Source organism: Hydra vulgaris, chromosome 05, assembly GCF_038396675.1.
Source record: "Hydra vulgaris chromosome 05, alternate assembly HydraT2T_AEP".
Classification (NCBI taxonomy): domain Eukaryota; kingdom Metazoa; phylum Cnidaria; class Hydrozoa; order Anthoathecata; family Hydridae; genus Hydra; species Hydra vulgaris.
Window position 1 is genome coordinate 621184 of NC_088924.1, and position 13817 is coordinate 635000.

At 28.9% G+C, this 13817-nt stretch overlaps 1 protein-coding gene across 3 annotated transcripts in view; it reads right to left on the reverse strand.

The window, feature by feature from the left end:
• Positions 1–13817, reverse strand: part of LOC124807432 (6-phosphofructo-2-kinase/fructose-2,6-bisphosphatase 1-like) — a 96584-nt gene that overhangs the window by 50883 nt on the left and 31884 nt on the right. For all 3 annotated transcript variants that reach the window (XM_065797057.1, XM_065797056.1, XM_065797058.1), the window contains 4 exons: positions 7483–7610; positions 5457–5518; positions 5082–5155; positions 4938–5009 (listed from right to left, as the gene is read on the reverse strand). In XM_065797057.1, the coding sequence (XP_065653129.1) occupies positions 4938–5009; positions 5082–5155; positions 5457–5518; positions 7483–7610 (336 nt within the window). The remainder of the gene's footprint in view (positions 1–4937; positions 5010–5081; positions 5156–5456; positions 5519–7482; positions 7611–13817) is intronic.

Below are 13817 nucleotides of genomic sequence, written 5' to 3' on the forward strand. Positions count from 1 at the left end.
GAACCGGAAAACAGACTTTCACTTTCGTTGACTGGGTGAAGTCCGAAAAGCACGGTGGATGTCCAAAATATAGTATTCCTTCAAAATGGTCCTTTTTGAAGAGCTGATTCATTTGCTGCCAGCAGGAATAATAACCACTGCTGCACAGCAGATGAAGCTACACAGCTTCGTCAATTTTGTGTGTCTGATATATAGTGCCTGGTGGACAAAGTATAGATCTGCAGTTGACCCCCATGGCATGATCTCTGCTTTTATCAGAATTTTCTGAAGTAAACACAAGTGAGTTCTGAAATACCTGAAAGCGCTATAAAACTACTGAAGCATCCTCTGTGGTACCTATGTTTTGAAATGGTCCCCCTTTCTCTATTCAATGACATTGTTTCAAAAGCCTGAATTGCAGTACTTAGCCAAGAAGCTTCTGGCAGCTAGGCCTAGAGATGGAATGGCTCTGCCGCATAATTGCTACGAAACTGGCTTTGGAAAACCCAAGTTCCAGACTGAAATCACTGCCACAACAAGACTTGGAGATTTGGTTACTGCAGATTTATGGTACAATTTCAGCCTTTCAGAGATAAACATGAATTTTCTTTACAATAATGTTGAAAAACGGCCAGTTCACCCTTCATTTCTGTCATCAAAAATGAAGACAATTTCTGTCAATGTTATCAATGACAGTGCGGAATGCAGCGTGTAACTAAGTGTATACTTAGACGTAAATTATCAGAACATTCTGCAAATTGTTGAGGCTTGCAGAAAGAAAACTTTAAGTCTGCGCAGCCGTAAGAAGAAACGAGCAGCACCAACAGTCGAAGATCACGAAGATGACAATTGACAATATTTAACTATATACCCATAGTCCAAGTAGCTAAAAGCTAAGTATTGTACTGTGATTTGTTCATATTGTAAATTTTGTCTTACTTGTTTCGAATATTTGAGTATTCTTTTGTTGTATATATATATATATATATATATATATATATATATATATATATATATATATATATATATATATATATATATATATATATATACATGGGAGATGTTAAACAAACCCAGCTACTGTCTTGTTCTGTCTGTTGACCAGCCTCACACACCTTCTTCATCTATTAGGCTGGCACAAATATATTTTAATACATTGTTTCCAGTGTAGGATGTTAAATGCTGGATCTTTTTGTGTCTCTGTTTTATATGACTAAGCAACACATTCCATTGTCTCCTAACAAGGGTACAGTTCTAAAACTAAGTTTTAGGGATCTGAGGCCAGATGGTAGATAGGTTTCCGAACTCTGTGGTATCTCTCAGAGAGGCTGATTACAGCTGAAAAAAAACTAAAGTATTAACAGCGCCATGTTGCACATAAATGGTGTTCCTATTTGTAATTTTGGTGTGCATTGTCGAAGCCACATTTGGAGCCCTTTGTTACAGCTTAGGGTTTATTAATAGTAATGAGGCAATTGTTTGGGCTATTAAATAGTGTACTGAATACTATCTGTGCTATGATTCATGTTCTTTAACAAATTTAAAAAAGACTAAAGTAAGAATAACTATAAAACACAAAAAACCATCGTCATCACCAAGTTCTCTTAACCTATCATTCATTAATATTCGTGGCCTTTGAAGTAACTTTTGTTCTGTTGAGTCTTATCTCTAGCAAAAATCAGACCTACTTGACCTACTTGCTCGTTGTGAGACTAATTTGAGTTCAACTGCCACATCTTGCGATCTTAGTGTTGATGGTTATCTTCCTTTAATTTGCAAAGATTCTAATAAGCACATGTTTAGCCTGGGCATAAACATTCATAAGAGTTCACCTATTTGTCGGAAAAGAAGGTTTGAATACACAGACTATTCTTTTATGTGCTTTCATTTAGCACCACTTCACTCTATTGCCTTTCTCTTTGTTCTATATCGCTATTCTTCATTCCTTTCAATGTTTATTTTGCACTCTTTTTAATGTTATTTTTGATCAAATTAACCTAGCCTCTCTTTATCCATCAGCCAATATTGTTGTTGTTGGTGACATTAATGCTTATCACACTGGATGGCTTGGCTCTAGTGTCAGTAACGCTGCAGTTGTTAAGGTTCACAGCTTTTGCCTTTCTCAATCTCTTACTCAAATAGACAATCTCTTACTCAGACAACCCAAATCATTTACTTTCACTAATCCACTTATGTTTTATTTCTGATCCTTGTCAGTGCCCAATTTCTCCACAATCATGCTTAGGTGCTTCTGATCATTGTTTGATCTCTCTAAAACTATTTTCTCATTTTTTTCCATCATAAGAATTCCCCTATTATCGTACCTCTTACAACTACTTTGAAGCTGACTGGGACTCTTTCCGTGATTTTCTTTATAATGGCCCTTGCGTAGAAATCTTTTGTCTTCCTGCCGCTAAATGTGCTACTTACACGACTTCTTAGATTCAGGCTGGCATGGAATCTTTTGTTCCCTCTCGATGATTCCAAGTCAAACCACACTCTTCTCAATGGTTTTCCTCAGATTGTACTGCTGCAATTTCTAATCGAAACCATTACTTACATATCTACCAGCAAAACTACTTATAAGCGGTAGTGGTGTAGTGGTAGAAAGCTCGCTTCATAAGCAAGAGGTTCCGAGTTCGATTCCCACCATGTCCCTGGTAGTACCGCGCTCAACTTGTTTCTCCGCACAGCGGCCTGGTTCGTCAAGGTTCGTGTTTCGGACTTATAAAGTTGAGATAACCACAAGTAGCCTCCTCATCTGTAGTGGCCTTCTTGGCTTTGGGGAGGTGAATTATATTTAAAAAATAAAAAATAAAAAAATAATTCTTGAGAAAACAGAAGTCTGTTTACAATTGCTAGAAACCATTGCAAAAAGGTTTTGTCTAATGCCAGAGCCCGCTATTTTCGGGCCATGAAATCTTGTATTTTATCTAAAAAATTAGGCTCTTGTGACTTCTGGAGAATTTTTAATAGTATCAATAATAAGGGCAAATCTGTTTTTCCAACTCTCTTGTATAGTTCAGAATTTGTCACCTCACCTTTAGACAATGCTAATTTGTTTGCTAAGAACTTTTCATTAATATCATCTATTGATTTCACTAGTTGCACTCTAACTGATATAGCCAGCAAACAGGTTAATCCAATGCTTGACATTCGTATCACTCCAGCTTCTGTATCTAAAGTGATTTCCTGCTTAGACTCTTCTACAGCTTGTGGTCTGCACGACATACCTGTTATAGTCTAGCAGAAGTGTTGTCCAGAGCTATCGTCTATACTTTCAAAACTCAAAACTATTTAACAAGTGCTTATCTGAGTCTTGTTTTCCAGCCAGCTAGAAAGGAGCATCTGTTATTCCTATTTTCAAAAATTCTGGAGAATGATCTAACTCGTCTAACTACCGTCCCATTAGTCTTCTTCCTACCATAAGCAATATTTTTGAATCTCTAATTAACAAGCACTTAATTGCTCATCTTGAATCTAATGACTAACTTTTTGATCATCAATATGGATTTCGATCTTCTCGTTCTACAGCTGATTTGCTATAGCTAATAACAGATAGGTTTTATTGTGCATTAGATAAAGGTGGATAGGTTAATGCTATCACTCCTGACATTTCTAAAGCTTTTGATAAAGTTTGGCATGCTGGTCTTCTCCTTAAGCTTTCTTCTTATGGTGTGTCTGGTAATATCTTTAAGATTATTGATTTCTTTCTTACCATTTGCAGGCCTTGTTTTAAAGAAATTAATGACTAAATAAAAAAATTCTAGCTCTTCACATATTGAAATGAAATCATCAAAAAAATTTTTAACTTTTTAATTATTGAAATGAAATCATCAAAAGATCTTAAAGGAATATTCAATATTGTTGGAATTAACTTGCCATCATCTTATTTCATAATAAGGTGATAAGTTAATATCTATATAGCAAAGAAGTTTTATTCAAGGTGGCATTTTCTCTTAAAACCATTATACTTTGCACTGAATTAATTTCAACAATATTGGATACACCTTCAAGATCTTTTAATGATTTCATTTCAATAATTAAAGAGTTAAAAATTTTTTATCTTGTCATTAATTTCTGGACATATGTGATTTTTTGATAACATATGCGAATTTTTGATGACATATGTCAGTCTTTAAAATTCTATAAAAACTATTTGACTTTCTTTTTTATACTTTCTTTTATCTCATTTGTATACTTTCGATTTTAATATGTCTTGCTACCAGGCCTTTTGAAGAGACTTTAAAATTTAAGAAAATCTCGCCTTAATACTCTTTTAAGAACTAAATAATATAGATATAAAATAATTTATTTTAGTTATATATTGATAATGGTTTTACAATCTAGCCAAAAATTTCTAATTCAGAAAAAGAGAAAATTCTTTAAATGAATTTAATGGCTTAACTGGTTTTACAACTGAATTTTGTACAGAACTCGCAAAAAATAAGAACACCTACAGTTTAACTTTTTAGACAGCAATTATTCTTGAAAACAAACAAAAAAAAACTACAAAAAAAAAAAAACTTAATCACAACTCAAAATATATTATAAACTTATTTAAATTAAAATAAAGGAAGACTATATTCATCAATTATTATTGAACTCAATAAAAATGAATAAATATTTTGTGTAAAATTTGCAAACTTTATCTTCATGAGGTAGATAACTTTGAAATATCTACTGACACTATTTAATCAAAAAACCTATGCTACATGTAACAGTAAAAATTTAATTTTATGTTAAATGTTTATCATGTAATCAATATAAAAAGCAAGTTACATATACTTGTAACACTAATAATTTAGGATATCATGAAAAGGGATATATTTCTAGTTGAAGAATGAGCCTATCAACTGGCAGATTAAAAAACCATCTTTTAACCTTTATTATAATGATAAAAAAATTTTAAACAGATAATAAAGATAAACAATGATTATTAAATATTTTAACATTACCATCTTCCCAGTTTTAGTGAGGCCAGAATTTCCACCGAGCTCTTCTTTTACATTATAATCACATTCTCCATGCTATGCAAAAATTAATTTAAAAAACATTTGCAAAAAAAATTTATTTTAAATTTAAATAAAAATAAAATTTACTGCAGTTATATAGAGAGAACGCTTTTGTGTGTGAATATTCATGAGATAATAAACAACTTGACTGTGCAGGTAACCTAAAATCAAAATCACATGAACATAAGGTATAAAAAATTTGACAGATAAAAAATAAAAAAAAACAACCACTTTTTTTCACAAAATAAAAACAAATTTTTTCGAACAGTTTTAGGACATAATCAAGTTTCTAATCTTTGCAAAACCTAATCATACTTTGCAAAACCTAATCATACTTTGAAAAGAAAACAAATAATAAAGTATAAAAATAAAGTTAAACTTTAGTTTTATGTAAATTATGTAAACTATGTAAATTATGTTAACTATGTAAATTATGTAAATTATGTAAATTATGTAAATTACCATTTGCATTGTTAATTAAAAACTGCTTGCCAGCGTTTATAGTTTTAATGTATGAAAATTTTCTAAAAAAAACACCAAGAAACAATAGCATAAAAAACCTCAATGTTAATTAACAAACAAATGTAAAATTATATAATCTAAGTTAAAAAAAAAGAATAACTGTCCATTTTTCTTTCTAATTTTTAAAGTGAAAAAAAGACGGATTTGGGCTAAAAATAAATCACTTAGAATTTAGATAAATCTTATATAATCTAAAATAAATCACTTAGAATTTAGATAAACAAATCACTTAGAAGTATAGTAAACGGTTAAGAAAATAGACAAAAGCTTTAGTTAGGAACATCAAGACTTAAAAAAATCATAATTACAATAGATTACTTATTTAGGGAACAAGATTGCTTATAAGAGAAATTTGATTGTTCATAAAGGTAACACAAATGCATAAAAAAGAAAATAGAGCCTTTTAGGTTTTAAAAAGAGAATGAAAGAAACATGACAGAAACAATTTTTTTATAAATATAGTGAACTTAAAATTGAATTTCAAGGTGATGGTATTATTAATATATTTTTTAATTATTTAATATTAAAATTTTCATAGCTCATATCCCTTCACATAATAATTATTGTAAGCACGGTGAAACAAGAGCTAAATTTAAAAACCTGCAAACTAAAGCTTATATGTATCTGCAAGTTTTATATTGAATACTTTGGAGTTATAATTATAGAAATTGATTTCATTAAATGTGTAAAAGAAAAAGCCTAGATTAAATAGTTTTGTAAATGCAAATTCACATAAGATAGAAATAACCATGCTAGCAATCAAAAGCTATTATTTAAATAACGTAAAAGAATTGGGCATTAGTCAAAATGCTCATTTAATTGAACCACTTAATCATGCAAAAAGAAAAACGAAAGATATTTGTCTTTTAAAATTTTAAAATGAAAATTGTTACTGTATTTTCTACATTTATTTTAATTGTAATTCAATACCAACAAGCCGCAAGCAACCAATATTAAGTTTGGAGTTACTAGAAAACTAAGAATAGAGTAAGAGAGCAACAGAATGACAGAAGACATAAAAAGTTATTAGTTGAAGGAATTAGATGTAAGGTTGTCAGGAAGATCATAAATGTAGATATCAAAATAATCAAATTAGGACCAAGGATAGAACCTTGGAGTAACCTAAAAGGAAATGGATAATATATATACATATATATATATATATATATATATATATATATATATATATATATATATATATATATATATATATATATATATATATATATATGCGGTAGTGGTGTAGTGGTAGAGTGCTCGCTTTATAAGCGAGAGGTTCCGAGTTCGATTCCCACCACGTCCCTGGTAGTACCGCGCTCAACTTATTTCTCCGTGCAGCGGCCTTGTTCGTCAAGGTTCGTTTTTCGGAGTTATAGAGTTGAGAGAGGGTGATAACCACAAGTAGCCTCCTCATCAGTAGTAGCCTTCTCGGCTTTGGGGAGGTGAATTATATAAAATATATATATATATATATATATATATATATATATATGTATATATATAAATATATATATATATACAACCCTTGGAATTAGGAAAAATGAGGTCCGTAATAATTTGCCAACCTCAATCTTTTTGAGGTCAGCATCAGGTCCGCAAAAATTATTTGATACAAAGGTCTAACCATATAGCATAGAAACAAGGTCGGCAATTTTTTGCCGATTTCAAATACTTTCAGGTCAGCAGTAAACTCGGCATTGCCGAATGCCGACCCTAATTCCGAGTGTTGTATATATAAAAATATATATATATATATATATAAATATATATATATATATAAATATATATTTTTTTATAATTCACCTCCCCAAGGCCGAGAAGGCCACTACAAATGAGGAGGCTACTTGTGGTTACAACCCTCTCTCCACTCTTTAACTCTGAAACACGAACCTTGACAAACAAGGCAGCTGCACGGAGAAACAAGTTATATACATATATATATATATTTATTAAATCTTATATGTACTTTTCAATTTCATTCTGATCACTTATGGTTTCATATTCATCTTTGTAATGCTTCATTCTTTTGTTAAAATCATTAACTCTTTCTTCATAGTTTGTTTCAACATAGTCAGGACTATATTCTTGTATATCCTAAAAATCACATTGTCAATTTAAAAATAACATTTCCTTTATTAAATATTACATTCTCAATAAAAAAAAAATACATAAAACTAAAAAAAAAACAACGCAAGCTTTGTAAAAATACTGAGAATATATCTACATATCATGACAAATGCAACATGCAGCACAACATGCAACTTCCCACACACCCTATTTAATAAATTTATTGCAATTAAATTTAATATTATAATTATTTTAACAATTACAATTATAAGTGCAATAAAATAATCTCAATTTTAAAAATAAAAAAAGAAATTGATGAATGAAAAACAAAAACATTTCTAGTTAATAGATCTTTATCATACTAAGATGTTTTCTCAAATGTCATTTATGATTTAAAAACTTGATATATATATATATTTTATTAATTCACCTCATCAAGGCCGAGAAGGCCACTACAGACGAGGAGGCTACTTATTTGTGGTACAACCCTCTCTCAACTCTATAACTCCGAAACACGAACCTAGACAAGCAGGGTCGCTGCGCGGAGAAACGAGTTAAGCATGGTACTACCAGGGACGTGGTGGGGATCGAACTCAAAACCTCTGGCTTATGAAGTGAGCGCTCTACCACTACACCACTTCCGCATATATACATATATATATATATATACATATATATATATATATATATATATATATATATATATATATATATATATAAATATATATATATATACATACTTATTTATATAAATTAGTAAAAAACACTTATCTAACTTTTATCTTCTACTTTAAGTTTCACCATTGCTGGATCATCAGGAAGAGTTACCAAATCTCAAAAAAAATTCAATTTATAGAAAAAAATATTTTTAAGGAAGTTATAAATTATTATAAAAAAAATTTTAATTACTATATTTTTTTTGTTAACGGGAAGTTACAGAAAGTAATAACTAAATAATTTTCTTTAGAATGGGAATAGTTTAATTTGGTCATTTGTTTTTATAATTTTTTAAGAGGTATTTATTTTGTGCCTACATTTAGAAATTAATTCAGATTTTTTATTTAATAAATTTTCTTGATTTAAATGAGTAGTTATTTAAAAATTTTCTTGCAAACATAGCATACATTTTTTGGAAATGTTATTATAGGCAGGAGCAGATTTTAGAATAGACCATTGTAAATTAAAATTTTTATTTTTCTCTTTTAAATCCCAAATATATTTTGACAGCATAGTCTCTTTTGAATATTTTTTGTGTTTAAACGATTGTTTGTGGTTGGCATAACGTTTTTTCCATTCCCCTCGGTTAAGCCAATATATTGTTTATCAGGGTTATTTTGTGAGGAAACAATGCACTTGTAAATTATATTTTTTGAAAGGCATTTTCCATTTAAAGGGTAATCTATTTTTCGTTTGCAATTACAATAATCAGTGTTTTTTTCTTTTATATGTTCATTTTTATTAATTAACGTGTAGTTGTGGCCTTTTATAATTCTTTCTAAATTTGTTGTACAACTATAACTTACTTTAATGGTATTTCTGTTAAAAATCTTATGTAATTTATTAGAGGGAGGAAAATGTTTGTCTACTAATTTTAGAAAAATTTTACCTATATTTGTTGAAACATTTTTGCTGTACGGGGGGTTGAACCAAATTATGTTTCTATGTCTATTACGCTTTTTTGCAATTTTCTTTTCAAATTTTAGCTAGAAATTTTGAAAGCCAATTTTTTTAAGGTCATCTTCATAAACGCGTTTAGAGGAGTTAAAAATATTTTCATTAGAAGAGTTTTGGTTTAGCCTATTGTTAATTGAAATTGGAATTTGTTTTAGAATTTGAGGGGGATGGTTCGAATTTACATTAATATACAATAATTCGTCATTAGGTTTTTTGTAGGGCTTATAGGAACTTTCTGAGAGGTTAAATGTGACATCAAGAAAATTCACAATTTTTAAATTTATATTTATTTGAATTTGGAAGCCAATATTTTTAAAAACTTTAATAATATCTTTTCTAATTTTATCGAGTTGTGGCCCTGATTTTTTATGCATTATTACTAAACCGTCGCTGCGATTAAGACCTAATTGATTAATTTGGATTATTTTAGCTAGGGTATTTAAAATATATAAACCTACAAATTCGCAAATTTATTTATTATTGCTCTGTTCGTTAAGAACATTGAGCACTCTATTTGTAAAATACACTAACATAATTTACATATTAAGTTCCAAGTTTATACTTGTTGAGCACTCTTTAATTGTATTTTACCTAACCTAAATATGGAAACTAACAATTTTACTTACTCTCTCAGAAATATCCTAATCCCAGACAAAAAAAGTTATACTATTTCATTAATAGACAAAGTAGAACACTTTATTAAAAGAATTCGTTGGAAAGCCCATTTTTTCTTAGAATCTGAGAAAAATAAAAACCTTTTAAATGAAAAAAAACAGAATGAAAGTTATGGATTCAAAACAAAAAACGCCCCGCCATCTATTTCTGACCTGGAAAATTTGAAAATGATTTTTACACTTAATTAAAACTATAAAATTTCAAAACATAAATAATGAATTCCAAAAACAATTAAAACTAGACATTAATAATATAAAATTGAATCCTAATATTTTAGTTTTTGCTGACAAAACAAGCAACATTTACCAAATTACCCCAGAAACTCATCAAAAAATACTGTGCAATAATATTTCTAATAATTATACTAAAGCATCAAAAAACTTGGAAAACGCCATTAAGTTAGAAGCTTAAAACATCGCCAAAAAGATTAATTTAGATGCGAGAATTGAATCAGTTGCACAAGTGCAAGCGTTTGTTTCACTTAAAGATCACAAACCAAATTTTCAAAATAAACTCCTTTGTAGGCTACTAGTACCCTCAAAAAGTGAACTAGGGCACGTTAGTAAAATAAAACTAGACAAAATTAATAACTCCATTCGGAAAAAATTAGGTTTACATCAGTGGAAAAATACCACTGATGTTATAGATTGGTTTTCTAAAATTAACAATAAAAATGAATGCACATTTATACAATTTGATATTATTGATTTTTACCCCTCAATTACAGCAGAAATTTTAGATAAAACAATAGAATTTGGAAAATCCCAGTTAGAAATTACTGACAACACTATCCGTATAACTAAGCACTGCAGAAAAAATTTACTCTATTTTGATAAGAAAACGTGGAAGAAAAAAACCACGCACAAATGCTTTGATGTAACAATGGGAAGTTACGACGGAGCAGAATAATCCAAATTAATCAATTAGGTCTTAATCGCAGCGACGGTTTAGTAATAATGCATAAAAAATCAGGGCCACAACTCGATAAAATTAGAAAAGATATTATTAAAGTTTTTAAAAATATTGGCTTCCAAATTCAAATAAATATAAATTTAAAAATTGTGAATTTTCTTGATGTCACATTTAACCTCTCAGAAAGTTCCTATAAGCCCTACAAAAAACCTAATGACGAATTATTGTATATTAATGTAAATTCGAACCATCCCCCTCAAATTCTAAAACAAATTCCAATTTCAATTAACAATAGGCTAAACCAAAACTCTTCTAATGAAAATATTTTTAACTCCTCTAAACGCGTTTATGAAGATGACCTTAAAAAAATTGGCTTTCAAAATTTCTAGCTAAAATTTGAAAAGAAAATTGCAAAAAAGCGTAATAGACATAGAAACATAATTTGGTTCAACCCCCCGTACAGCAAAAATGTTTCAACAAATATAGGTAAAATTTTTCTAAAATTAGTAGACAAACATTTTCCTCCCTCTAATAAATTACATAAGATTTTTAACAGAAATACCATTAAAGTAAGTTATAGTTGTACAACAAATTTAGAAAGAATTATAAAAGGCCACAACTACACGTTAATTAATAAAAATGAACATATAAAAGAAAAAAACACTGATTATTGTAATTGCAAACGAAAAATAGATTACCCTTTAAATGGAAAATGCCTTTCAAAAAATATAATTTACAAGTGCATTGTTTCCTCACAAAATAACCCTGATAAACAATATATTGGCTTAACCGAGGGGAATGGAAAAAACGTTATGCCAACCACAAACAATCGTTTAAACACAAAAAATATTCAAAAGAGACTATGCTGTCAAAATATATTTGGGATTTAAAAGAGAAAAATAAAAATTTTAATTTACAATGGTCTATTCTAAAATCTGCTCCTGCCTATAATAACATTTCCAAAAAATGTATGCTATGTTTGCAAGAAAATTTTTAAATAACTACTCATTTAAATCAAGAAAATTTATTAAATAAAAAATCTGAATTAATTTCTAAATGTAGGCACAAAATAAATACCTCTTAAAAAATTATAAAAACAAATGACCAAATTAAACTATTCCCATTCTAAAGAAAATTATTTAGTTATTACTTTCTGTAACTTCCCGTTAACAAAAAAAATATAGTAATTAAAAATTTTTTTATAATAATTTATAACTTCCTTAAAAATATTTTTTTCTATAAATTGAATTTTTTTTGAGATTTAGTAACTCTTCCTGATGATCCAGCAATGGTGAAACTTAAAGTAGAAGATAAAAGTTAGATAAGTGTTTTTTACTAATTTATTATTGCTCTGTTCTTTAAGAACATTGATCACTCTATTTGTAAAATACACTAACATAATTTACATATTTACATATATATATATATATATATATATATATATATATATATATATATATATATATATATATATATATATATATATATATATATATATGTACAACCCTTGAAATCAGGAACCCTCGGAATCTTTTTGAGGTCGGCAAAAAAAAAAATATATATATATGTATATATATATATATATATATATATATATATATATATATATATATATATATATATATATATATATATATACACACCGCATATATATATATATATACAACCCTCAAAATCAGGAACCCTCGGAATCTTTTTGAGGTCAGCAAAAAAAAAATATATATATAAATATATATAAATATATATATATATATATATATATATCACATATATATATATATATATATACCGCATATATATATATATATATACAACCCTCGAAATCAGGAACCCTCGGAATCATTTTGAGGTCGGCAAAAAAAATTTGATTCAAAGGTCTTACCATTAAACATAAAAATAAGGTGGGCATTTTTTTTGCCAACCTAAAAGCGTTTGATCCTGTTTCGATGTTTTATGGTAAGACATTTGTGTAAAATTTTTTTTGCTGACCTGATGCCAACCTCTTAAAGATTGAGATCGGCAAATTATTACCAACCTCATTTTTCCTAATTCCAAGGGTTGATGTATATATGTATATATATATATTCATATGTATAACAATAAATTTGTGTTTAAGTAAGCATTGTGATGTTTTGTTAAAATAACTTGCTGCCAGGGGCTTCAGTCCATACATCAACTATCTTATAGCCAGCTGTCTCAAGGAGTGCTGTTACCTTGACTAGGGTTTGGCAGCATTGACTTAGGCTGGGGCAGCAATATTTTCTTTAATTGTAAAAGCTGTATCTATATAAAAATAAACAAAAAAAGTAAGCAATTGTTGATTTATATACATTATAGTAGATCTACATAGCCTATAGTAATAAATTCGTCTTTTATATTGTTGGAGGTGACTTAGTGTGTTAAAGAGACTGATTCCATTACCAGCTGTAAAATATCAGAGTAATAAAATGCCATTTTGCACATGTATGTTGTCCCTGTTAGTGCTTTACATATGAATTGTTGAGGCTACATCCTTATGTAGCCCTAAGGAGTTATCCAAAAATTATGTCACGCAATTTTCTACCATTTTATATCTTTTTCACAACATTGTAACTCTTAAGAAACAAGTTCTATATGACTCGTCGCAAAACCAATACCTCCTTCCCTAAAGCATGACATAATTTATGGACAACCTTTAAGTTACGACTTAATTAGCTTAATTAGCAGGACTGAAATAATTGGACTGAAACTCATTGCTTGGGATCCCATGCTATATCTATGAATGAGTTAAATTCTTTTTAAAGTTTAACCTAAAGTAACCAAAAATAATAAACATAAAAAAGTATCTGTTTTAACATATTTTTCACTAATACTTGTGGGCTCAGAAGCAGCTTATTATCAGTTAAATCCTATCTCTTGCAAAACTCACTAGATTAGCTTGCTCTTAAGGAGACTAACTTAAATTTGGCTGTTCTTTTGTCAGATCTCTGCATT